Consider the following 26965-nt stretch of genomic DNA (forward strand, 5'->3'; position numbering starts at 1 on the left):
TGGTGATGTGTCTAATTGCACAGTGCGGAGAAACTAGCGTGTTGAAATATCACATAAAACTTCAATGTTATGTGATGTTTCGTAGTACTGTAGGCATTCGTTCATAACAAGACCTGCAAGTTGCTCTCGCCCAGGGTGGGTAGTTGAGCTGACTGCGTGTGTGCTGACTCAGTGGAGTGAGTGTCTTTCTCTTCTCATCATCCTCCTCTTTTGCTTGCAACCAAACAGCAGCAGATTCACTAGAACTTGCTGTTGAAATGTACCCTGAGGTTGCTTTTTCAAGCTACATGCAGCAGGGACTCTTCACTTGAGATTTTCAGAGGTCTTGTGCCTGCCAGGTGTTAGGCTGGTTAAAAATGGACTTGCTTTCTGAGTGTGGGCATGTATATGCAGTGTGCATGTCATTTCTCTGGAGCAGTTGAACAGAGGACCTGATTCTGACCTGGGGGACCCAGTGTCATCTGGCTGGGCATTCCTGTCTGTCTGGGGGATGGAGGCATAGGAGGGCTGCTGGGGCAAGAGAGGAGGTGTTCAGAAGTGAAATCTGGGAGGTTCATGCTTGTGTCAACCCTGAAGTGTTACTTATCTGGGGTAGACACAAGCATGTTAGCCATCTGGCTGAACAGTACAGTCACATGATGTCGAAGACTTGGAGCTGCTGCCTCAGCCTAGCTCCTCCTCTTTCATTTAAAGATGGCTGAAGGAAAAATAAGCATGCTGGAAGAGAAGCATTAATTAACTTGTAATTTAGTTCTAACGTATGCCTCTTGGTATACTGCATGAAAGTGAGTGTGTGGTATCTGTCATGTTATATAGGGGGTGATGCATTGAAGAAACAAGGAAAAGCCTCAGGTCTGCATGAAAAGATGGGGCTTTTTAACTGTGCGGATGAGTTTATCTTGATTAAAAGCTGCTGATGTGTGATAAGTTGCTTTTGTATCCATTTTGCATCTGAAAAGGCTTTGTCTGTAACTTGCTTTTTATCTGTTTTCTCTTAAGCCAAACTTGCAAGGCGAAGTCAAGAGAGGGAGAATCTGGGCATGCTGGTCTGGTCACCTAACCAGAATCTGTCTGAAGCAAAATGTAAGTCTCTTCAAATACTTTTATTCACCTCTTTTCTTACATGTATTACTTCAAAAATGCAAAGTTGCCACTTTCAGTACCAAGGTTATGTCTGTGACCTTTACATTATGATTTGAAATTAATTTGAAAAAAGAAAAGCCTACAAAGCAATCCCCCAGAAGAGTTTTGTTCCCCACTGGGCAGCTGCTTAAAGCATCAAATCCACGGAAAGCTGGAAAAATACGACACACTTTCTTCTTTGCTGTGAATTCTTTAAGATACTTACCCATAGGCCTACATGATCTGATTTCCGCCCCCCCCCCCCTCCAGAATGTGCCAGAAATAACTGGAGAGAACAAAATGAAAAGTATTTGTGGGGGGAGCAGGTGGGGAAGAGATATACAGTAATTAGTACTACCTTTTTCTCATAATGACACAAATAAAATCCACATCTGGAGCCCATAGAGGTTTAAATGCCAGAACAATTGTAGTGCCTTGGAATTCCATGTGAGGGCAATTACCAGTGCTCTGTGTGTGTCTGGGAACAAGCCTCAGTGCTGCTGCCAGATGGCAGAACTAGTGTTTGAAAGGTTTGTCTAGCTACAGTTTTCCTCATGACTCCTTGATCAAGGACTCCTTGATTAAAGGGCTGCTGTTTGAATGCAATAACTAAACCGAAGTGCTTTTTTGGGAGGGAGCTGAAAGGAGCTATTTTTGACTTTGTCCTCATACTATTTTTTTTTTTCCATTTGTGATTCTGGGACCCATAAGAATCTTGCATTGTTTGTGGTGGCACTGTTAGGTTGATATCTGGTTTTACCCTAGGCCCAAGGGCTAAACTGCGTGACAAGACTCTTCTGAAGATGTACTGGCAAATTGTCAGCAGAGATGGTGCACAAACTGGCTCTGCTGTGAAGGGGTCTGGGCTCTGCCCTGGTGCATTTGTTCCATTGATCAAGTTGCCCCTTAAATTATAGAAGGGTGATGGTACTGTGATATATAGGTAAAAAGGGCTTTGCAAGGATCATGTCTGCCTTCTTTCTTGCCAGTGGTGCCTTGGCTGCTCCCTGCTGGCTACTGGATGCTGAGCTAAATATGACTGATGAGGACATGAATATATTTGGGAGTTATCTACAGCTAGAAATGTATAAAAAAGTGTAAGAGCAAGAAACTTTTGCTTCCACCAAAAGGAACTACTGTTCATGGGTTTCTTCTGATGCAGAGGATTCCTGTAGCTGCCTTTCAAGTCTTCGAGAGTCTTTTGAGTCTCGGCTCGGGTTTGGAACATTTAACTCCTGCTTGATAGGAAATGGATTTCTTTGAGAGGGAAGAAAGAATGGAGGAGGAAAAGAAGATATGCAGAGCTAAGTAAAATAATCTGTGACTGAATGTGCTGTGGCAATTGGCACAGAAATATGCAAGAATATTATAGAGTATAAAAAGGATATAGGATCTGCTAAAAAGATGTCATGAACCTAAGAGGTAATTAAAAATGTAGTATGACATGGATGAATAAAAACTAGGTGGAAATTGACTGTTGCTGGTATAGTAAAAACATTGGGGAAAACAAAATGAATATAGGAAGAGGGGGCAAGAAGAAATTTCTTGAAAGACTCAGTTTTAGTTAAGTGTGGACTCCTCAGTGACTTCCCCTTACAAAAAAAAGATGCAAAGAAAATGCTTCAGATGGTGCTTAGGAGAAAGAAATACACTTTTGTGTCATACATGACACACAATATTTCCTAGGTGCCTAATTGATACAGAAGGATGGAGTTGTGAAATTCGGCATCTAGTAGTAGTGAAAAAAATAAAAGGAGCATTGGGAGAAGTGGTTGAGGGGACCTTGGAGTGGCAGGAAAACTCCAGCAGATGGGGAGAGGGCAGCTGTGCAGGGAATGAGAGAACAGGGTAAGAGTGTGCTGGTTGGTCCTTGCTTTGTCTTGTGTCAGGTTGAGCTGACACTACCGAAAGGTACTGGTTACTCCTGTCTCTCTCTGGTGTTACTTAAAAACGAACTGTGAAAAACAAATCCTGCTGAAGGTAGCTGCTTTTGTTCTTTTCGAGACTAGAAATGATCTGTAGAAATAACATTATAGCTTTACTGTATTCAACCAGCTGTTAGGCATTGATTGCATGAGCCTGATTCAGTCCCCCTCCCTTTCAAAAGAAGGAAACGTTCTCCAAAATACCAGTGCTCTGCAATGGGTGTAGAGCACTTATTAAATATATTACAAGCAGAGTTCCCTAATTTTTTTTTTTTTATGGCTTATGATGAAAGAATATCAGGGGACAGGAGGTCTCTTCAGCTACTCTTTGCTTCACTGACAAGTCTTGGCATTGCTGATAGTGAATCCTAGTTAAATGGGTGTCCGTAGGGCTATGTAAGAGGACCGATAATGATCAGTCAACATTTCCACCAGTGATAGGGGAATTGATATGGAATTGCTGTGGAGAGAAATTGAGGATGAGCCATAGACTGACAGGATGGTAAATAAATGAATGCTACTGGTAGTCTTGTGGAGTGCTTAGGGTCTTTTCCTAACTTGGGCTGATGCAATGCAATGGGCTTTTAATGACCCAACTGCAGGATTATGAATCACAGTACTTAAGGCTCAGGCCTTCTGCATCAAGGCTGATGTTAAGAAAAAAATGGCTTGTAGAGCAATTTGGGGGGCACAGTGGGTAAGTAATTCAAGAACGGTTACCTATGTCTTGCTTGACCCAATGGATGATGTTGTGTAAAGAGTGAGGTAGTCACTAAAACTGTTTGCTGCCTCTGCACCCAGCAGCATTCAGGAAAATGAACCTCAGGATAGTGGCTTTAGTGTTGAACAACTGAGAAAAGGATGGAGATAGAAGCTACTGAAATGAAGCAAACTCCATCTGTTTAGCTTACTGAAAAGACTCAAAGGGTACTACTGTCAATTATTTTCTCAAAGGGAAATTTTGACATAGTAAGAGACATGCATAATACAAATAGATGGCTGCAAACTAAGTCCACGTTAATTTAAATGAAATGCCTGAGTGTGGGTTATTTTATTTTTTTTTTGGTGTGATTGACTGTTGGAAGTTACCCAGGGAAGTGATGGATTCTCTATTTCTTGATGCCTTTTTGTGATATGTATGTTGTCCTTGGTGGGGGAAATAATTGGCAGCGTGAAATAGCAAGTGCTAGGAGCTGTAGTGCACAAGGTTGGTGTAGCCCCTTGTTTTGTAAGTATTGTGAATTCTAGCTAGCACGTCCATTCTTAATATTGTTGTTAAGGTTGAAGTGTAGGTGATCAAATCTTTCCAATCAGCAGCACCCTTTCCAACTTTCCAGTCAGTTGCTACCTGTGTCTAGTTGCTTCCATTTGTCCTTCAAAACCTTTAATCCATCCTGTGCCTGTTCTTGTGGCGAACTGCTTAAATCACAGGACTTCTCTCTGTTCCTGTGGCTGGGGCTCAATGGGAAGGTGGACATTAGTGTAGCACAAGTTAGCTCTCCATTCAAAGTGAACTGCTAGCTCTCATGAGCACAAAAGTTCCGTGCAGTCAGTGAAACTCTTGGAAGCCACCTCCATTAAAGGTGAATCTGTGCTACAAAACGCTGAGCAGATCTGTGGCAATGCTTAGAGGAATGCACACTGATGTGTTTGGCAGAGGGCTGGCCAAACTGGTGGAGGTTGTGGGAGGGTCCTCTGTAGGCTGCTGAAATGAATCCTGGAAAGACCAGTGTGTCAGCCAAGACCTGTTGGGTATCTGCATGCCTGATGTTCCAGGCTCATACAATTAGTTAAAGCTTGTTTGGGTCCTGTGTACCCCATATGCAGGAGCAATGCTTTAATCATGTTGGAGAGACCTTTTGCCTGGATGCCATGAAATGAGGGATGTGGTAGAGAAGATAAAAACAAGCAAAAGTATGTGTGGCACATTGATCACTTTCTATCCCATGCTTTGTTAACCATTAATCCTGGGTACGAACCACTTACTGCCTTGCCCATATTAATATCAAAGTTGAATGCTGCCAGCATGTTCCGTATCAGCTGCTAGAGTTCTGCCTCTGAGGGGTTGCCTGCCTAGCAGTTGCCACCATTAGGGAGTATTTCACAAAGTTAACCCAAAGGTAGAAGCTTGTCCTGTCTCTTTTGAAGAAGAAAAAAGTAAATGTCACTGTGCAGTAACTAAACATTTGGATTTGAAATAACTGTGCTCCTCTTCCAGCACACGTGTACCCTGTGTGCTGTGACTGGTGGTGCACCTCTCTTCCAAAGAGATTGCTCTAAAAAATGAGACTCCTGAGAGGCTCTCTGAGGGCTTGATGCCACAGAGGACAACTCTACTGGCTGTGCTGGGACTCTGTAATGGAGAGTGACGAAGGAAATGGGGAATGAGGAGGAAGAATGAGGTCTTGAGCAAGGTGACCTTGAGAAGCAGGATCAGCTAGGTAGAAGACAGCATGTGCTCTCTTTGAGTGGCACATGGGGAAGGAGGGGGGGAAATCGTGAAAAATGCATTGTAATGATGCTGTGGAAACCCTGCACAGGATAGAGCTGGGCCAGCATGAAGCTATTAATAAAACAGCAGTGCCTCTCTCTGTGCCAAGTACGCCAATGGGTGGAACCATAAAAATGACATTGGGTTGGTTTAGAAATGAGCAAGTGCTGGCATGCTGCAGCTGCCCAGGAACGAGGGATGGAAACCAAGCGAGGGGATAGGATGTGATGATTGCTTTTATGCGTCTGCAGCTCAAAGGTGAATTACAAGAGGAGAAACACGTATTGTTTTGCTAATGATAAGCTCTGTTTTGAAAGTAATTTTTCTGCTCTCTCCCTGACAGACTGTGTGCCACTAGGTAGGAGTTTTGGTTTCTTACTGATGTCTTGGTAGGTGTCTCCAGTGAATTTGATGGTACTGTCCCTTGTAACCATGGGCTGGGTCCACTGGTCTTGCACTGCTGTTTGTTTGACCTGATGGTTGATCAGCATAGCATACCAACTTTTCATCAGTCCCTCTTTCCATTACCCTGTGGCATCTCTTCCTGTGAGGCTGGAGCTGGCTCCCTGCTTTACATTATGTCTGACTTGGTGCACTTAGAGAGAATTTAGACGGCTTCCTTCCCCGTACCAAGGGGAGGTAGAAGTGCCAGGGGACAGAGATAAAGGAATGCCAAAATTCATGATGTGCTTGGCCAAACCCCATGGCCTGGGGGGAAAAAGAAGGTCCCTAAATGTGCTGCTAAACCTGATGCTGGGAAGGCAGCAGTGTGCCAGCTGAGGCTCTTATGGAGGAAGAAGTGCTGGTTGCTATGGTTACTAAGGATATTAACCCTGTGATGTCTGGATGGACAGGGTTTAGTTAACTGTACCGCAGGCTAGGTAATGGTTTGGAAGCTTATAGCAGTGGTGCTCCACTCTAAGAAGCTACAAGCTGGCATTCAGGATCTCAAAAGCCTATGTCCCAACCAAGTCTGTGTGTCCTGGTCATTAGTGTCTCAACAGCCTTCTTTGGGTGAGAGTGAGTTTTGGTAGCTGTCCTCTGTTGTGAAGGTGAAGTAAGTCCCAAAATTTTGGGGAGCAGGTTTAAGTGGCCAGAGTCTGTCTCCACAGCTGTAGTTCAAGGGGTAATTATACATTGAACAGGCTATGATTATTTTTCGGTTTCCCTTTTAAAGGGGATGTGAAACCAGCTTGGAAATTTCCTTTGTCTGATTTTTTTTCCAGCTTAAAATCTCTACCAGAGTAGAGGAGAGGAAAACGTTTGGCTTCTCAGGTTGCTGAGTGTGTTTGATCATGCTTTGTGTGACAAGTCTCTGTTTCGAGTATGTAGCTGAGTCATAACTGTTTTAAGAAGGTCTTCTGCTTGGTTTTAGTCTTTCACCCTTGGCTCACTTATTTTGGCCTGTGAATTCTGTGGACATATGACTCCATTAACTGTCGTCATCAGTGCTCATTTTCCTTGGAGTGCAGGGTGCCCTAGGAATAAATAAATGTGAGTGGAAAACCACAAATGGGAGAGAGTAGGCTGGGGATAAATGTTGATCTTAAAATCTCCATTTTAGAAAATGAAGCCCCTATTTAACAGGGTACATTTAAAATGGAAGGGATTAGTGCTTCAGCAGTACCCGAGAAGCCACCCTTCCCCAGGCAGCAGCAGTGAGGGAGAGGATGTAGTGTTGTCTGTATTCAGCTTCAGCAAAGCTGCTTTTTAAGTACCTCCTCCTCATTCTCCTGCAAACAGTATACTTGAAACAGTTGGAATTATAGTTTTATTTTTGGTCCCCTCTCACTTCCTTCCCCTGTTGTTTCTGTGAACTGCTTTATAAGGCAACCCCACAAAAGGGTTGTGTTGGCGCTCGGTGAGCCTGCAGCCACCTTGGTCAGGGATGGGAATGAGGGAGCAGAAATGGCTGAGTAGTCTCAAACTTAGCTGCAGTTTCTCCTTTGTTTGTCATCTGCTGTGCTAGTTGCTATTGCAATGCTGTGTGAAAACCTTGGAGCAGTTCTTTCATCATTATTGCTGCAGATTGATATTTCTGGATCCTGAATGCATATGTAAATTCAGGTTTTTAACCCTTTCACAGCAGTGGTTTGTATTGGAGCCAAGAAAACATATTAGGTTGAAAGGTCTAGGGTGTATGTGTTTGGGATGGATTTCAGTGGATTGTGGCTTGTTTCTTGGTTTGGTGGGGGTTTTTATTTTGGTACTTTTTTTGGTGTAGGGTTTTTTTTTGTATTTATTTTTGTTGTTGTTGGGTTTTTTTCCTTTTCAAAAAGAGCCCGCAAACAAAAAAGCCCAAAGGAGAGAATGTGTTGAAGAGTATCCAGGGAAAGAATGCCTTATCTAAGGTGGCTGCATTATCCTGAAGGAATTTTTGCTGCTGTGCTGGGGGGGGTGGGGTGGTGCAGTCACCAGTTTCTTCATGTGCCTTGTTCTCTCCTGCCACCTGTTTGTTCCTCCTTTTTACTGCAGTGTGAAACGGGCCTTCTCCGACTGTGTGGAGATGACCCAGTTTGAACACGTCGGCTGCCATGACTGTTGCTGCTGCTGCAGGGATTGAACTAGAGCTGGGGCTAGAAGAACCTTTTTTCCTGACAGAAGTTTAGAGACAAGATGGGGTGGATGTAATGGAGTGATAATAGCTGTGTTAAGAGTTACCTTGGCAGTGAGCCTTGATCTGAAATAGGTCTGGGAGCAGTCTTAGCCAGCCTGGTAGGTGCTGTGTGAGTTGTAGGACCAGTATGACGAGAACTATCAGGCTGCAGTTACTTGCTGCTGGAACCCAGACCTGGGATGGGCTCAGTGTGCTCCAGTCTTGCTGGTCCTGGTGGGAATGGCAGGCTTGGAGCATTTCAGAGGACTAGGTCGTTGTTCCTGTCCCATCTTACTGTAGCTGTGAGGGAAAATAAGAAAGATCAGGGAACTGGAGGATAACTTTTTTATTATTTTTTTAATTTATTTTTATTTTTCTGTAGAGCAAGGCTAGTCAGCAAATGCAACCAATAAGTGCATGTTTATAAGGATGTGATGGGAGCTGTGTACGGGCAGGGAGGAGCGCTTATGGGATATGTCCTCCCCTGAGGAATCCTTGGGGGGGTCATGGCCGTAACAGCTCACTGTGGTGAGTTTGCATACTGCTGAGTGTGACCTTTACAGAGGTGTTAGTGCAGGAGGCAGAGTAGCTAGGTTTTCTCAAGGACACGTGTCAGAGCTTCCTTCACCCTGATGTGTTTGTGGTGGCATTATGTGTTCTAATTAGGAACCACTCCCACTGATTATTTTCCATGTACTCTTATTTTTGCACTTCATTTTAAATTACTTTCCCAATCATGTGCTTCTCATGCAGATTCATGTTATGGCAGGCTGGTAGTGAATTTTCTAGCACTGGAAGGATTAGTAGTTAATAACTTATCAGTAAGGATTGGGCTTCTAAATCCTGGCTAAAAGCTGTGACCACCTACCACTGATACCCCAGGAACTAGTTACTGGTATTGGTGACTTTTTTCTGTCTCAGAACAGGATCATCCTTGAAGCCTGAAGTCCTGTATGTAATCCATATTTCAGGATGTGCTTTATGAATCTGTAACTTGATTTTTTTTTTTCCTAAATTGATTTAATTTGTAGCCATTAACATAATACTGGTACTTTGGTTTAGCAGCTATTAAAGAGCATGTTGTCCAAGATCTGGCTGTGTCAGCTTGTTATCTTTATATGGACTTCTTGGGAAGGATCAAAAACATTGCTTCGTACCTCTTTGGTTTCAAACCAGAGTAGGTTTCTAGGAAGCAATCAAGTGCAAGAATGGATGTATTGTGTGTTAGTGTCTCCTGAAGGCTGGCCTGCCTACAACAGAGCAATCTATGTGAGTTTGACTGAAAGTAGCTTCTGATTTTCAGTGGAGAAAGGGCTCTTCATCTAGACCTTGTTGCCCAGGTTCTCATGTTGTGTGAGGTAAGGCATCAGGAATTTCATGAACCACTGTACCTTAACCTGTAGTAGGTGCTTATTTATGTTGCCTTAGTTCATAGCCTGCTTTATTAAGTGATCAAGCAGCTGATTATCATGCAGCCGAACTGTTCTTGCAGGAAGCAGGAATAGAAACTTGCAGGAGAGGGACTGAACAGACAGCTGGGGGACAGAGCTACAACTGCTCTTGAGATAGGTTGTGTTCTTCAGGTTGTACATCACTGTGTGCATTGGAAGTCTCTTCAAAACAAGTTTTAGACCTAATATTTTCATTCTTAGCGCCCAGATGTAGTAGTGCAATGAAGTGGAGTTGTGGGAAGGCCCTTGCCTTCTCAGAAGGGGCCAGGCCCAGACATCTGAAAATAAGTTTTTAACTGCGTGTAGAAGGAACAAAAGCATCTCAGTAATACTTCAGAAAATATAACTGAAGGATTAGTTTTACTCCAACATCAAGCTGCCTTTACTTAGTCCCTATCATTCTTTATCTAATTTTGCTGGAAGCAAGTTTCATGCAATTTGTTAAAGAGTGCAGAGGTCATGTGCGTTGCTGAGACTATTATTATGTTATTCATATAGCTCAGTTTGGAAGTGAGGCGCTGGCCGCAAAAAAATACTGAAATAGTAAGTGGTGCTTGTGTGACCTGACCACTCTCCGTTCAGGATCAGAGCATTCTCCTGTTCTAGCTGCTGAGGAGCTGGATGTGGGCAATTACACCTGGAGGCTCATTCCCTGCCAGGAGCAGCTCCTGGCTCTCAGTGCATCTGTGAAGGGCAGCTTCCTTTCGGTCCAAGTGACCTCCTTCAAGGAGGTAGCTTGGGGACAAATTGATCACTTCTTTTGCTTTTGTGTCCCTTATAAAAGGGGTCAGCATGGCTTCTCATCTTTTGTCACAGGCTTTATTATCAGTAACAATAATAATGAGCTGTAATTTAACCCGATGGCTATTCTGCTCCCACACACCCCTTGTGTGCCTGTCCTCATGCTGCGCAAAACTTTGTGTCATGGGGAAGTGAAGTTATCCATGCCGTTTAGGAAACCCGTCTCTGATACGGTTCTTCTGTTAGTTTGCATTTCTACTACAACAGGGAATAGAATAGTTCTGATTTAGAGATGAGCTTTTAAAATGTTTTGGAGGGCGGAAAATTGACCTTGGTGAAGGTTTTGCCCTCTTTAGAGGGTTTTGAGTCTGCATATTCCTTGATGGCTTCTGGAGCTGGTTGAGAGCAGGTTCCTTAACCAAACTTTATGATAGTCTATGCTATTTTGCAGGCTTAGAATTTTAGCAATGTATGGCATGATGTGGATGAAGAACTGAGAATGTTCCTAGGTAGGGTAGTGGAGCCTTGTATCAGACTGCTGTTAGCCTGAATCTGTGGTCTCCCACACTGGATCTGTCATCAGTTTGTGTCAAATGGTATTTTTTCAAATCGGTGTATTTTCCTTTTGGAAAGGATGCACTGGATCATGTATTCTCAAGGATGGCAAGAAATAATAATCTCCAGAAGAAAATTGCACGAGGCAGGTTTCTTCTAATCCAAGTTATCTTCTGCATTGAGCCATCAGATCAAATATATATATATATATATATATATATATATATATATAGGTATTGTTCTCCTTGTCACAACTGTATCAATAATGTTGCTACTTGCATTGCTTGGACATGTAGTTGAAGTATATATAACCCAAGGTTGTAACCTCTCAGTAGAGTTAACTCTAGCCATGGTTTGACAGCAGAATAAATCTGGCTTTAGGGCATCTCAGGCTAAATTGAGAGCACTGTGCTGAATAATGCAAAGAACCATTCTGCTATAAACTCACTTTGTTGTTCGGGCATGTACTCTGTGCATTTGTCCTGTCTGTAGCTTCCTGTCTATGTCTTGGAAGGCCATACTCTCGAATGGGTGTTCCTTCCCTGCCAGAAGCTAATGTGTACTGGTTGTATGTTCTTACATGGGCTCCAAACCCAATATCAAATGCTCTGGCTGAGTACGTTTAATACAATCCAGTGCCTATGTCTGATTTAGGATCAGATTTTCACTGCTGAATGATGGCCATGCTCAGATCCTGTATGGTCACGGATTAGGTCCCTGGGTGATCAAATGTGGCTCTTTCTGTTCTGTGCTATGTCCCAGAGATAGTGTTTCCTCTTTGCTACTGTCCTGTCAGATCTCCCTTGTTCTTTTCTGTGGTACTTATAAAGACATCTGGGCTTGTGGTACCCAGGTTCTGTATCTCCCTCTGTAGATGCAGAAGCCTGTGTCCCTCCTCCATAAAAAATTGGCATTTGGTGATATGGCAGAGCAAATTTCTGGCTGAAGGTTAAATGTGATGGACATATAAGAAACAGTCTTTCTTCCCATAAGGCCTTCCATGAATGCCTTTACAAAGGGCATCCACATAGCCTTTGAGGGAGAAGAGCAGCAGGGGCAGAGAGCAAGCAAGCATCAGCTGGTTGGTTTCCCCTATAGTAAAGGGAAAGCAACATCCACAGATGTACGCAGTGTTGAACCTCTTGATGTGATAGTGTCAGCTGAGGGTGCAACTTTAGGAATGAGCATATGTTGGTAAAAGCTTTAAAAGTAATGTGTCCACTAGCAAAAGGCCTTTCCTGGTAAACACTTTAAAATAGTTTTGGCAAGCTGCAAGAACTGTGCTAGATTTGTCAGTACACCTGTGTCTGCAGTGCAGCCTTCTTGCTGGCAGAGCAAAATTTAAAGGCAGATGAGTCAGGTCTTTAACCATCGCTGGTGTTTCGACTTTGGACTTGCCCTCAGATACAGGCCATGCAAAGAACAGTATTAAAGATAATAAAAGGGGGAGGTAGAAATACAGTGTTTCTTTTCTGTCTTATTAGTGTGTACTGCTTGGGTGGGGACTGGTTGCCTTTGAGTGGGAAAGGAAGCTTTTGGTAGGTATTAGGGCTTTTAAAGGGATAAATCTCCAGGCAGTGGGTCACTCCATTTTATTCCTTGTTTTATGTTCTCTGAGGCTGCAATTTCCAGGCCCCAGGTGTGGTTCCATGAGCAGCGCTTTCCTCACCAGTGCTAGTTGACATAGCCATGCCTGTTCGTACCTGCCTGCTCGCTCATCTCTGGCTCCAGAGCTAGTGCAAGAGAAGGGGCAGCCTGTGTAGCCAGGCCTGGGGATAGGAGGGTCTGGGACTGCCCCTCCTCGTAGGTGAGAGCATCTCCGTGCTTTCAACCACATCTCAGTGCTTGTATGGCTCCACTGCCACTTGGGTGAGGGGTGTTTTTCAGGTGAAACAGTTTCCCAGTCCAGTTCCCTGCGGGTCGAGGCAAATGTTTGTGCTTCTAGATGGGAAGAGGTGTCTGGTGGCTGTGGGTGCTTAACCTGGCTGTGCTGCCAAAGGAGACTTCTAGTGCAGTGGAACGCTACAGTCCTTGATATGTGGACAAGAGACGATATACAAGTAAAATCTGAGGTACAGGGAGGTAAGTGGATGGGAGGTTGAGATACACTGTGGAGTCCTGTGACTCAAGGTACCCTACCCTGCTGCATGGTATTTTCTCTTGCTCCTATTCAGTAAGCTTCTCCTCATAAGGTTGGCTTTCCTTTGCCTTGTAGTTGCATAGAGAATTTTCCCTCACCTGCTGCAGGTGCAGTGGAGTTGAGGCCTAAATCCTCTCATGCCTTCAGTTGCATGAAGTGATTTTTAAAATTTTTTTTTAACATAGCTTTTCCATCTGTGTAACTAGCACTCTGTCCCTAGAAACAGTGTAAAAGGAGGCTGCATGCCTGCCTAGGTGGGTGCTGCATGTGGCTGTGCTCTGGTTCTCCACTCTTCTGCCTGTGACACACATAGTGTCTTTCCAAGAAGAGGGAATAGCTTTTCCAAGGCGGAAGACTCTTTTTAAATAGGAGGGTTTAATTTTCTTTTAAGTGATTTTTGCCCAGAAAAAGTGGTCAAGCCATGTTGCTTTGATCTCTCTCTGCTCCCCTTGCCTCCTGTTACAGGTAATTTAGTGAGACGCTTGTGCAAACTCTTTTTGCTTTTAGCAGCTTCCTCTCCCATGCTGGGACCACGAGGTGGCAGGATTGTTCCACCGATGCTGCGAGGGCGGTGGGACAGCAATGCAGCTGCTCGGTTTTCTAGCCGAGGCAAAAACTCTGCTTACTTGTTTATGTACCATCATAATTGTGTTTTGAAATTGGGAGAATTTCACATGTATGTGTCTAATCCATGCTCCTTATTTACTTCATGCAACATTGGTTTTTTTCTGTGCTTTGACTTTTATTTTGGTTTTCTTTTGTTTTTGTTCTCAAGGATGAGGGAGGGGAGGGGGAGATGTATAGCAACATCCAGAATTCCTCACAGGTTCCAGCACTGATCAAACCCTGTGAAGCGCATTACTGAGGCTGTGAAGAATGCTGCTTTTGTCCTCATTTCACCCCATTCTGTCAGGCTTTTGCATCACGTAATATGCAAAGTCTTCAGAGCTCCTGCAGTACCCCAGTAATAGGGGTGAACTGAGGTTGCAGCAACAGCTCTACCTCTGCATTCCTGTTGCTTTCTATAGACTTTAGCACACTTGCTTCTGCTGCAAACCTTCCTTGGGGTCGCTGAGTCCAGTAAACATGTTGCAATGCTTGTGGGGTCATAAGCAATTTGGGGGGGGGGGGGAGTTTTCCCAAAAGACCCACTTACAGAGATCGTTTAATCAAATGGTGATGAGGGGAGCAATTGCTTTAAGGCATTTTTCTCTTTTCAGAGTTCTCCCACCCCCTCTTGAAATTAATGTTCCTGTTTTATATGTCTCAACTCGGTGTTCTAGGATGCGGGACTGAAAATCAGCAATGCAGTTGTTTGCTCTTGTCCCTCCTCCTCTCTGTCAGCCGAGAGGGACCCCTTTTTTTTTTTGCTTCTGGTGAGGAATTCTTGCAGGAAGATGGTTAGCAGAAGAAAAGGGTGTATGAGAAAGATTACTGGAAGCAATACCACAAAATTTAGGGGGTTGATGGCACCATTTTGGTCAGAAACTCCTCTCTAGATGGCAAGGGTGATGCATCTTTCTGTGCTTCCTTTCCCATTCCTTTCCATTTCCCTTGTCTCTTTTGGTGTGTGCGCGCTACATCTGGGGTCTCTTGGTCATCTCATAGTAGACCTCACTTCTTGTATTAGGAAGAGGTTTTTTTAGCATCTGAGCCCTCTGCATTCCTCTTTGCTGGTGATAGTGTGTTTGTGGGTCTCTGTTCCCTTTGCATCCCCACCTTTTGTGCTACTTCTGTATTCCTGAGCATGACTGGCTGTAGGAAGGGGCTCTTTGGGCTAGTGCTCACACCATTTTGGGTGTGGGGCAGACAGAGGATCCTGCTCACCTCCACGTAGCTAAAATGCATGCAAGAGAAGAAATGTAGCCAAACAGGTGAAGAAATATCAGTTTATGATTCTCTTTCATGTCCCTTCCTCCCATCTGGTTTCTAGTAGCAACAAGAGCCTTCACAGAAGCAATGCATCTCCTATGTCACACGACTGTCTCAATTCAAGTGTTATTGTCTTTTTGGCCTGCTCTGTGCAGAAGTATCTTTCCAGCATAGAGGAATGAGTTGGATGGAAGCAGAGGATGCTCCTGTCTGCCCTGTTTGGGGAAAAGTTATGCTGGTAGAAAAAGTGAATGGTGGTGTAGTTAATGCTGAGGGAAATGGTATGGGATTGCTTTGCTGCTCTTGCTTGTTCTCTTGTGGAAAGCGGCTAAGAGCTGTGCTGGCAACCTGTCTCTTCTGGTGTAAGAAGGGCTCTGCCCCAGGCTCTTCTGGCTCTGAACTCTGATGTCTAAACAGATTGCTGGGTTACATGCCGAGAGTGACTGAATGGCACTGAAATGCAGTGGAGCAGAATTTCACATGCCCAGTACGCTGGGCTTGTGTGAAGTGCATGGGGAAGGCAGAGATGGAGGAGGGCATGCTTTTATCTGGTGTGGTATGTGAAGCATTAAGCTTGTGGCAGTTCCAGGCTCTAATGGTATGGGAGACTAAAGGGATTCTGTGACTCAGCTGGTGCCATGCTCTTTCTTGCTTGCTTCATATGGAGGGGGATTGTAAAGAGAGCAGTCAGAAGGATTGCTCAAGGGACTGTCATACCTCTCTGATGGTGCAAGCATCAAAGTGAGGAAACCTGCAATTAGTCAAGAAATGACAAGCAGAATGGGCTAGATTCAGTAAGCAGGTAGGGAACAAGCCAGGAGTAGAGTACAAGAGTGTACTCCTTGTCCTTCTTCTACAAATACTCTTTTAGTATATAGAAGGAGCATTGCTGTGTGGTCATGGTCGGTTTATTGCCTTACTGCCTTTTTCTTATTTTTCTTTTCTCTTTCTCCACTGTAACATTGTGTTACAGGCCCCACCATGACAAGAAAAGCATCCTGCCTCCTTTCATGCTCTGATCAATTACAGTCCACTGTTTGGGTTTGTGGGGTATTGACTTGAGTCAAGAGAAATTTTATTGGTACTGATAATGTGGGGACCTTGCTAATGTTCTTGCTCAGACGAGAAAATGCTGTAATGATTTTTTTTTTGATGGGTGGGGAGGGTTGGGTGTTGGGGAGCAAGGGTAAGGAAATACATTTTCATATAGCATCTGGTATAAGAAACATATGCTGGAAAGGAGAACAGCTTCATCTCTTCTCTGTATATATTAAAGGATAAGATGCTGAAGTCAAATCAGGAACGGTAGATCTTTATACAGTGAAAGCAAGCTAGTTAATGCAGCAGTACTTAGCATTCAGGAGCTTAATTCAGCCTTGGACTTAGGAGAATTCAACTCCTTTCCCTCCCCCTTCCTTCACCTCACTCTTAGACAAAATAGATAACACTGCATGTGCAGTACCTGTCTGAAGGAAGCTGAGAGCATTTAGTTGAAGTACAGGGAAATGTTGCAGTTGGGGTTCCACATCAGCCTTTGGTTTTGGTGTGGTTATAAAGTCTGGAAGCATCTGAAGTTGCTCTTCTTCCCATATCCTACTGATGTTCCCTGCCCTCTTTGGCGTTTGGGGGGGAGGTATGGTGTGTAGGGAGAAGGTACTTCCATTCTCTGTCTCATTTCCCCCATATGGTCATTCTGCATCATGTTATTTTGTTCTTTCCTTGGAGTGTGGTTTTGCAAGTTGTATGGGGTTGGTTGTTTTTTTTTTTATATGTGTGGTGGTTTTGTTTTGTTTTTTTCCATGGCAAAGCTGATTTCTGAGGTTCCTACGCTTCAGTAACCCTAGGATGTTTTATTAAGCAATGCAGTGATTTCAGCCAAAGAAGTTTCTGTTGCTATCGCAGTCACCTCCACTGTCTGCGCAGCCATTTTGCTTGCCTTGTGCAAGAACAGGTCGTTTGCAAGAAGGGGTGGTTTTTGTCCCAGTTCAGCATGGTCATTAGAAACAATTTGCTTACTTACAGGTAGATGTGTCTGTGCTGCAGGGTGCAAATGAATGGTGGTGATTACATCTTTCTCCAAAGGGCTAATAAAACTTTTATTGAATGTATCCAGAATGTGGTCCAACAAACAGGCTTGTCTGCCCCTTTGGAGTCCCAGTTATATGCAGGTGGGAGCTTGGAAGAGCAAGAACCTCATGGAGTGCCCTTGCTGAAGTGGAACTGTGCTTGTATTTAGTGCATGATTTTCTCCTGCCATGTGTGCCTGTGTGAACATTTTCATGTACTTTTGCAGGGCACTTAACACAGCACTTTTTTTGCAACACCTTTTTGTAAAAATTAATGAATACATCTCCTTTCCAAATGAAGGGCTGATATTGGTATCACATGTCATATTGTCTAGTAAGATGGGACATCTACTTCAAGTACCTAGATTTAATTTCTTTCCACTGATAACAAGATGAAAGTAAGAGGCTGGTGTTCTCCTGTTGTGCATTTTCTGATCTGTCCTCTTTGTTTTCCCAATACCTTTTGATTTTATTGCTTAATTTGAAGGGTGAAGGAAAACTTGGGGAAAGTCCCAGCTTGAAGGAAAGGCTTTAAGAAATGCCATACTATTAGAGACCAGAGACCCCATGCTAGGGTCCATAAGGGCAGAAAACATGGGAGAAGCACGTTTGAAAGCTGAAGTTATTTGTGAGGCCCAACCTATGGGAGATGTGGCTTCCTTAGCTGCAGTGTGCACAGAATAATTTTCTTCTGAAGTTGCTTAGCCCAGGAATTTGCTTGCATCCTGCCCTGGGTATCTGCAGAGAAGGAAGCAGGAATAATACTTGAGTTTATTACTGCGTGACTTATTTTGGAAGTCATTCTTATCCCAGTGTTGGACAATTCTACCTGTGTGTATCAGTTCTGTTGTGGTAAGTGTAGCAGGGTATAGCATGTTGATGATCCTACAGACAAACAATGCTTCCAGCATCTTCCAGTCCATTAGGTGAAGTAGGAGTCCCACCTTTTAGCTTGTACATTTAATTTTTTTCTCCAAGGGTGATGCTATTCTTTAATATCATTTAATAATGACCAAGCACAAGGGCACAGACTTCAGAACTCTACCACTGATACAGACTTTGATCCAGTCTTCTCAAATGTGTGGTGTTGGATATAATATAATCTCAGTCACTCATACTGAAAGAGACATTTGGGGTTTAGTCCCATCTATACAAAGTATAACTCCTCAGGGCATCTTCACGTTGCAAAGGTTAAAAGCTCATGAGGGCCTAATAATACTTAGAAGTGGGGTTTAGTCCAAGATGAAAACTGCTGAAGCATAAGGGCTGAAAAATTCATCAAGATATCTGCAGTGGTTGTGCAACACTAGGAGTCTGGCAGTACTGGAAGGTATGGATTGTGTCTGGGGATTTTTGTTCTTAAGAAAAAGCAACTGGATTTAAACCCTCCCCCCCCCCCCCCCCCAGCAACAAAAACAAAACGCAAGCAACAACAAAAAGTGAAACAGTAAAACCCAACCAGCCAACCACCCCTGCCCCCCAAAATACCAAAACAACAAAAAGTGGTTGAGACAGTCATGTCTATAGTTTTGAAATACTATATTCTGTGTTTCAGCAGTATTGGAACTGTATTGGATATCATGCATCACATAGGCTTGTTAAGGAAAAAATGTAGTAGTTTGACTGGTTTGTTGCTTTTGTGGTTTTTTGTTTTGTTTTGTTTTTTTTTTTTGTTTGTTTGTTTGGTGTTTTTCCCTTCTTTTGGTTCCCGGAATTGTTGAAAACAGCAGCTATTCCTGAGTTATCTGTGGAGAATGCAATGACTGTGGCTGGAGTCAGAGCTACAGAACTGGGTTTTAGACTAGAAGGGGGAAGAGGAGAGATTATATGAAATATTCTTACCCCTTCTTTTTGTTTTTCAGTGGATGAATATATTGCCATTGCTAAAGAGAAGCATGGATACAATATGGAACAGGTAACAACTTTTTGAATACTTACTTTATTTTAAAATCTTTTTCATCAGGTATTAAAACATGACTTACACTGACTGCCTAGCACTGCTTCTTCCCTTCTGTACTGTGTTTCCTCCCCTCTTGCTTCTCCCAAAACTGATGGTTCCTAAAAGTAAATGGTGCTCTGGGGATATGGATTTCACCCCTGGTTTTACATCCAGACTCAGAAGAAAACCAAAACCATTGTAATTTGTAACAGAATTTGGCCATGGGTGTTATCCTTCCTATGGCGGCTACTTCTTGAACACTTTCTGAACCCCTTTTCTGTGTGGAGTTTCTTTATGCGCTAATACTTCCCTGGAAAGGGAAGGTGGGGAATCTGAGTGACTTACTGTATTGGCAAATTACGTACTTTCTCTACAAAGGGATTCTAAGAAAATGAGAGTTTATGAAATTTTTCAGGCAAAGGCCATGAGCATAGAAGTGCATGATTTGGATGGGAAAGGGTTTCTATTTAAATGACTGCTATAATCTTTGAGTCAGACTTCCAGTGGTTGATTCTCATGCTCAAAAAGACTTCTTGTGGAGCAGGAACATTGAAGTTGAGAGAGCCACCAAATTTTTCAGCAAAGCCAGGAATGATGAGACTTAGTAATTATAGTTTCTAAGAGCAGAAAACAGCAATAAAAGGAACATGAAGGCACTAAAAGGCTGTGAACTTAAATGAAAATAAGATAGTTTATTTCATTTGAGATAGGTATATCCTAGTATTGGGTATTGTGGATAATATTTGCCAAAAGAGATGGTCTTGGGCAACCACAGAATGTTTTTGTTTTTAGAACTTCAGTTTGGCTAATGGAGATTTGCATTAATTTTAATGTTGGAATTGCAGGCCTCCCACTTATTCTTTGGAGTCTTTCTCCCTGTTTTTCTCCTTCTGTGTATAGAAGTAGGAGTTATGGGACTCGCCACACCAGGATGTGAAGTGACTGATCAATTTATAAATATGTCCCTCCTAAAAATTTTCTTATTCCTTCCCTAGCAGTCTCTCATAACACTCTGGAGTTAAACGTGTTTCCCAGGCCCTTTGGGATTTCCTAGACAGCTATTCTAGGCACTTCTAGGATATAAGTGGAGAGGATCTAGCTTGTATCACTCTGGAAGCCATGTATTCATTTTGTATTTTAAGGACAAGTGTCAAGGCTTTCCAGTCAGGATGATTTGTTGTATCACCAAGGGGCACTCTCTTTAGCAGGTATTATCAGAGTTGCTGTTGGCAGGGTAGTTATGGACAAGCTGATACGGCCTCCCTGGAAGCCAGTCAGAGCTCACTTTAGAGTTTGGCCACTGCCTCTGGGCTTTGCTGGCCAAGACAGCCCTTTCCCACACATGCATCCCCCTGACAGCTGGTCTCTTTGGACCTCTGTGCAGGTGGCTTGGCTGACAGTCATCACACAGAGGTTCCCATTCTTCTCTGTGTGGCCCTGCCCAAGACCTGCCTTTGCAGATGAAGATGTGCCAGTTTGTTGCGGGATATGGTGAACTGCCTGGCAGGGTGACTGGGGCATGTGCTGGTGCTCCCCTGCCCGGTGCCTTTCCATCCATCTGGCTGATCAGTGCCATGTGCAGCTCCCATATCTCTGTTCTTTCTCTCCCCTTGCCTTGTGCCACTTGCTTTCTCACAGTGATATTTGATACAGATCTGAAGCTGAAGGAATGGTAGGGGAGAGAACTCAATTCTTTGTAACTGCAAAACAGGGTTTTTTATGTTGACTCCATGCTTGCCAGAGTGGATGGGGATTGGTCGCTGTGTGGCCCCTGTGACATCTCCACAGTGGGTGACTGTGCAGCCAAGACTACTTCTTGTTCTGCATGGTGGCAAAAGGGGGTAGAGGATGCCTGGACAGCACTGAGAGGCCAGTAGGGTCAGGACAAGACCTTGGATAACACTAATATTTATGCTGTCTGCTGAATCTCAGGGGATCAAGATCCCATAAAGAAACTGCTTTTTGCATAGCGAAGTGTAATGGGGAAACCCCAAACTTGGAGGGATTTTGTAGCTCTGAGCAGCCAGGGTGAAACTAATAGATGAGGGTAACTGTAGCAGTGAAACCTGAGCTGAGTTTGCATATGCTGAGCAGGTTACTCTGATGTTTTACTCAGCATATTAGGGATTGTTTTCACTTTACTGCCATTGCAAAAGGGCTGGTTTCTAGCTCTGCGGAGTCAGGCCTTCCCAAAATGACTTGTGGTGGTCGCTGGCCTGCCAGATGTAGTGATGTGTCCTAACGCTAAGTGGCTGCACGCGAGAGGAGTGGCTGTGAGCTAGGGTCTTGGAAATGGCAGGAGGATGACTATTTGCAGGTTGTGAAGCACACTGCATGCACTTTGTCATTGGAACTGAGAACCAGAGACTGTGATAGTGAAATGAGGCATCTCTCAAGGGAGCAAGTGAGCAGCCCCCAAAATGAGATTTGTTCCTTCTTCAGGCCAGGGACATCTTAGCAGCAAGTCAAGGTTGTGCATGCTCTCTGCCTTTCCTTCTTCCAGTTCCTCCCTCATTGTCTCCTCCTTTTCTTCCTTCCCCTCAGAAAGAGACTGCTGAACAACTGTAAAACTCCCATCAACTAAACCGACTTCCTAATTGCACAGGAAATGGAGTTTAGCACTGGCAAGAAGCTTCATTTAGTCTAGCCTGCTTCTTAGGTAGTCTCACGAAGTCTGCTTAATGTGCATACCAGGATCAGTAAAGTTGGAGTAATTTCTTCAATTTTCTTCTCCCCCTTTTCTGTTGCTACTCTCATATTACATTGCTACCTGTGTGGTTTGGAAAAACTTCAAGTTGGTCTTTTCAGTCCTAGCAGGGTGGAGGTCAAACTCCAGGTTTCTTGCACATGAAAAAGTGTCTGATGTAGCTGAGCATTAAAATAGTTTAACATGCCACCTTAGGAAAATGCTGTAGCTCTCCCTTTGCATGCATATAATAATGTTCCTTGTGATTACAGTTGTCCTCTTGGTGTCCTTATTTCTAGGCCCTCGGGATGCTGTTTTGGCACAAGCACAACATCGAGAAGTCTTTGGCAGATCTGCCAAACTTCACTCCATTTCCAGATGAGTGGACAGTGGAAGACAAGGTCTTGTTTGAACAGGCCTTTAGTTTCCATGGGAAAACCTTTCACAGAATCCAGCAGATGGTAAGTGGAGTCACAGGAATGGAAAAGGCGGTCTGACTGTTGTCTTCAGTGCGGACTGTACTGACCTCCTGTCAGGACAGAACAAGACAAAGGGGATGTTAAAGGGAAAGCATTACCATTAATAGAAGCAACCAACCTTGTCTGCAGAGTCTCTGTGGAAGTGTTTTCCTGAAGTGCTTTTCTGGCTCAGGATAAACTTTGACTGTGCAATGATTTTGGTGGGAAATGACAGTTTTCAGTCTCCTGCATGCTATGAGTGTTTGTCTCAGCTGAAGTTCAGGCATGGTCTGTATGTATGTGCCCACCCACACACAAAGATCATCTCTGTGCCAAGTTGATTTCCTTTCTTACAGCATGTTTTTTAGGAATTCATTTTATTTGACAGTGAGGTCTGTGTTTAATGTGATTTGGAACTGTCCGTGGATGTTGTGGTAGAGGTTTATTGGAAGCATTCAGTCCTTTGCTTTTGGTTAGCAGTGATTATTTTTAAACTGTGATTGAAAACTTCAAGGGTAGGTTTCTGTCTGAAAGGGGTGTGTGCAATTTTCTTTTGAAAGATGGACAGGATGGGTTGAAAAATTATTCTGATTAATTATATATCGAGTGTTTCTTCAAGTAGTTCATCACCTGTGTGGGAACCAGACTTTGTTCTTTGCTCTCCTTCAGTAAAGTGCCTCTTGAGTGTTCCAGCAGGACCCAGTTATGTTGGTTGTGACCCTTTGAAGTGAGCCTAGCCTGCTGCAGTCTGTTCAGCCTCTTTAAAGCACATGTGAGGGTCTGTGTTGCTGATGCCACTGAAAAGTGAAAGATGACTTGCCTCCAAGTAAGAAGGAAAACTACCAGGTCCCTTTTCAAAAGGGCGGCAGGAAGGGGCTCTTCTCGTGTCCTCCTTGAATATTCCTTCACTGGTGTTCATTTCCAAATGTTCTTGTGTCATAGGGTCTCCCACTCCCTTGGGTCAGATGACAGGGCTTGTGCATATTATAGACAGCTAACACAGTCTGGAGAGTTCTGTACTCCTGAAGGGTGAAGCTGTTTCCTTTATTCCTTTGTTCTTACATAGCAGGGGGAAGAGGGGGAAAAGGGAAGAAAGGGGAATGTCCTGGGAAAACCAAGAAGATAAAGCCTGGCCTATTGCTTGGTGAAATGCCAAAGCAGGAAATTCTCAATTTGTTTTATGTGCAGAAGCACGACTCTGTCCCTGAGTGAAGTGCATTCCTATACAGGGAGGCCAAGCTCATGCACTGTTCCCTAGGTAAAGATATTTTTTTACTGTTGCTCCCAGAAAAGCCATCCTGCATGAAAGGAATTAAATGGCATGAAGCTTTGTGTTTAGCTGGGGACAGGAATCAATGGCTTGGGAGCATGTTAGTAGTTAGTTTATATATGCTGCCCCATTAGCACCAGTGCAGCTTAGAACTAAGGGGAGAAGTCATTGGAGCCAGAGAGTAAGAATTGGGTTATGTTATTTATCGGAGCTGGTTCTGATATTTTGGCACTCTTAGCATGTGTTTGTAGCCAAGTGGATGTTTGTCATGAGCAGCCTTGTCCCCAAGTTTGTTCTGTGGAACTCTTTTGATTCCAGCATACCAGCCTGCTACATGGCTATTGGCAGCATAATATTGACATAGCACCCATGTTTTGCTACTGTAGATGGGTGTATGCCACTGTACAGCTGTGGGCCAGGATGGTAGTTCTGGTGGGATCTGTTTTTAGGACCAGAAGTCAATCTGCAGTCTGAGAACCAGGCTTATCTCAAGTGAAGACTTAAACTGCAGTTTTATCTGAATGAGAGTTCTGGCTCTTGCTCACAGTTTTGTTTACCTCCCCACCCATCCTGCCCTCCAAGCTGAATCAGGCAGCATGTTTTATTCAGCAGGAAAGGCTGGACTTCTAGGAAGTAAAAGTCCTGTATAAGTACATTCATGCAGAGTACCTCAGGAGAGAATTAGTCTTAATGTAGTTTCATGCTTTTTGGAGGCAGATGTTTCATAGCTACGAGGAAATTACATTACTGTGAGAGGACAAAACAAAAAAGAGGGAGAGTCGTGTTCTTCTGTATCTTCAGTTCACCATACAGTAAAGTTTTGAAAACGTCTTTTGTTGAGACCTGTGAATAGACTTCATCATTTGAATTGTGTGAATAAGTCTTTTTAAACCAAACATCAAAGATATGCTTGGGGTATAGCCTGCAATTCAGCAGTTCCTGTGGTTGCTTACACATGCCTTTGTTGGCTTTTAAAACTGTTATCTCAGTTTCAAGGCCCCGTTTTGGATTTGCTTTTGATACTTTCCTTTATTCTGAAGGGAACCCAGCTACCCGGCTGGTGAGTGGAGGCTTGCTGAGATGCTCTTTAGAGATTTTGATGTTCTAAATAGTAGCACTAACCTAGAACACTCTCCCGTAGATTCTTTTTGAAAGGCTGCAGACCTGCCTTGCCTTGAGCCTTTAAGAGACCCCAAAGTAGAGGGATCAGATGTTCCTTGACAAAACCAGACCCGATTGTATATGACCTCCTGGGGATACTTTACATATAAGCATATAAAAGGATACATGTTTAATTTACAGCTTCCTGACAAATCAATAGCCAGCCTGGTGAAATTTTACTACTCCTGGAAGAAGACAAGGACTAAAACTAGCGTGATGGACCGTCATGCTCGTAAACAAAAAAGGGAACGTGAGGAAAGGTAGGTTTGCAAGCAGAAAGGCTGTGTATTGACGCACGCTGATTTCTTTAGACTATCTCAGAGGTCTGTTAGCTTGTAAGAAACTAGATGTAGGATTTTCCCCAAAATGTTTCCTCGTACCACACCTTCTTTCCCCCCCCGCCTCTTCCCTGCTATGCATCTTTTTGCTTTGTTTAAAGCCAAAAGAAATCTGTCAGCAAATAGGTGCACTCCCTTTTCAACACTGTGCAATTTCTGAGTGTCCTCTAGTGCAGTGGTCAGTGTCCCGTCACTCCAGAGGCTTTTTCTCTTAATACTGCTTGAGTGTGGAGAAAATGAAATTGAAACTATTTGCAAGCTGATTGGCACTGTTGTCAGCAGAGCCAGAAAAGCTGATAAGCAGGACACTCTAAGGAAGTAATGAAACAGCTAGAAATCTGCCTTTGTTTCCTCCATGTGATGCTTAGTAGAGTGAGAACGTGCACCTCATGGGGAACAGGTTCTAGTGCAGCACCTGTCAGCCTGTACATATGTACACACAGGCCTTTCCCCCACCTTTCGCTTAGAAAACCTTTAGGCTGTCAGGCTAAGTGTTACTTCCTGGGAAAGGTGAAGTTAAGATGGTGTTTTTTAGTGACTGAGAAGAGGGTAGCACAGGAGAATTTAGGGTGATTTCTGGCAGAGGTGTCCTAAGGACTGCTGGGTGCATTAGGATTTGGGGTGAGGGTGGTGGTGTTCACGCCACTAGCCACTGAGCTTAAGCAGATGAGCTTGGCTCCTGCTTGTGCAGTTTTGTCTGCAAGTTCGTCTTCCTATATACCTATGAAAGCCCTTGGAGGTATGTCAGCCAGTGGCATTGTGTGTATTGCTAGAAGTATCTGTACAGTTAGAGCTGCCGCTTGGTGACTTCTCCTAGTTCTGGAGCTGACAGAACCTCAGAAATGAAGTGGCCTTACGTATGTGGTGGTGGTGGTAGTGGTGAGCTCCACCTCTGAATAGCACCAGCTTTATGCAGGTGCCTTCTCAACTTGCTCTAAAATGCAGTTCATGTCTTTGCAGACCAAAGTTGAGGTGTGCCTGGCTTTGGAAATTTCCTAATATAATTGGGCAAAATTCTGTGAAAGCTTTTCCCAGGGAGCTGTTTACTGGCTCCAGTGTGTATGAGTTGAGTCCTGTTTGGGAAGGGGAAAGAAACATTTCCAGGGATGAGCTGTACTGTACCAGTGACTCACTCAACCTCTCTCATCTCTCCATGAGATCAACAATACTTGCTTAACAGGCAGGGCCAGGGACAATACTTCCAGCAAACTTGTCCAGTATTTGGCTGGCTTTCTCTGACCTGGGTCTCTTTTCCCCTTCTGTTGTTTTCCCTTCTCTGCAAAGGCTGACTTGATGGTTTTTGGTTTTCATGTTTTGGTTTGGTTTTTTTCTTCTCCCCATTCTGCTTTTTAAAATGTTCCCACTAATTTAAGAAGGGGGAAGTATCTTTTATAAGGAATGTTTGTCTCATACTGTGTAGCTTAGGATCTTTTAATCCTACCTCTATTTTTGTTTTGTGCTTATAAATGAAGTTACTGCAATTTGGAAACACACCTCTTTGATACCAATGCCTGTTCACTGGGAAAAGCAGCACCTCAGACCATCTGGTGATTGGAAAAGAACTGTATAGGCTGCCATGTGCTGTAATCTTGTAACCTTTCAGGAAGTCAGCTGGATTGGAGATGTGTAATTTGATTTACATCTGCAGCAAGCTAAGCACCAGGCCATCAGCTTGGTTTGATTTTCCCATCTTCCCCTCCATCATGTAAAATAGTCAAAAGCCCTAGACCCCTAAATATTTGTCAGTGCAGCCATGCAGGGGGTGGAAGCAAAGCTGTGTGAGAAGCTCGGGGTTGCTAGATTTTGAGGTTGCATGGTGCCATTGGGTGTTGGCAAAACTTCAGAAATGTTCTTCAGTTAATAACAATCAATGTCTAAAACTGCAGAAAAGGGGGGGGGTGTGTGTGTGTCTAGCTCATGTCTAGGGAACTTGCTGGAACAGAGCACAGTAAAGCCATGGGGGTTTCGGACTTTGCAGAAAGGCTGAAATCTCAACCAAGGTGAGAACACAAGGAAGCACTTTTGAAGATGGGGTTAAGAGAAGAGGCAGTCTGAAGTATCTCACTCAGATACTGCTCTATTTCTTTGGTGGCTAGGCAGGGAAATTCCCCAACCCCTCACATTGTCACTAAAATAGCTCCCAGTGCATTGGGG

At 43.8% G+C, this 26965-nt stretch overlaps 1 protein-coding gene across 2 annotated transcripts in view; it reads left to right on the forward strand.

Annotated features, from left to right (window-relative positions):
- Positions 1 to 26965, forward strand: part of RCOR1 (REST corepressor 1) — an 84533-nt gene that overhangs the window by 42107 nt on the left and 15461 nt on the right. For both annotated transcript variants that reach the window (XM_061464049.1, XM_061464050.1), the window contains 4 exons: positions 1000 to 1083; positions 18822 to 18874; positions 21884 to 22045; positions 24615 to 24733. In XM_061464049.1, the coding sequence (XP_061320033.1) occupies positions 1000 to 1083; positions 18822 to 18874; positions 21884 to 22045; positions 24615 to 24733 (418 nt within the window). The remainder of the gene's footprint in view (positions 1 to 999; positions 1084 to 18821; positions 18875 to 21883; positions 22046 to 24614; positions 24734 to 26965) is intronic.

The sequence above is a fragment of the Pezoporus flaviventris genome, unplaced genomic scaffold (assembly GCF_033815535.1).
Source record: "Pezoporus flaviventris isolate CSIRO_AGI_PZ_B2104156 unplaced genomic scaffold, CSIRO_AGI_Pfla_v1 ptg000036l, whole genome shotgun sequence".
NCBI lineage: Eukaryota > Metazoa > Chordata > Aves > Psittaciformes > Psittacidae > Pezoporus > Pezoporus flaviventris.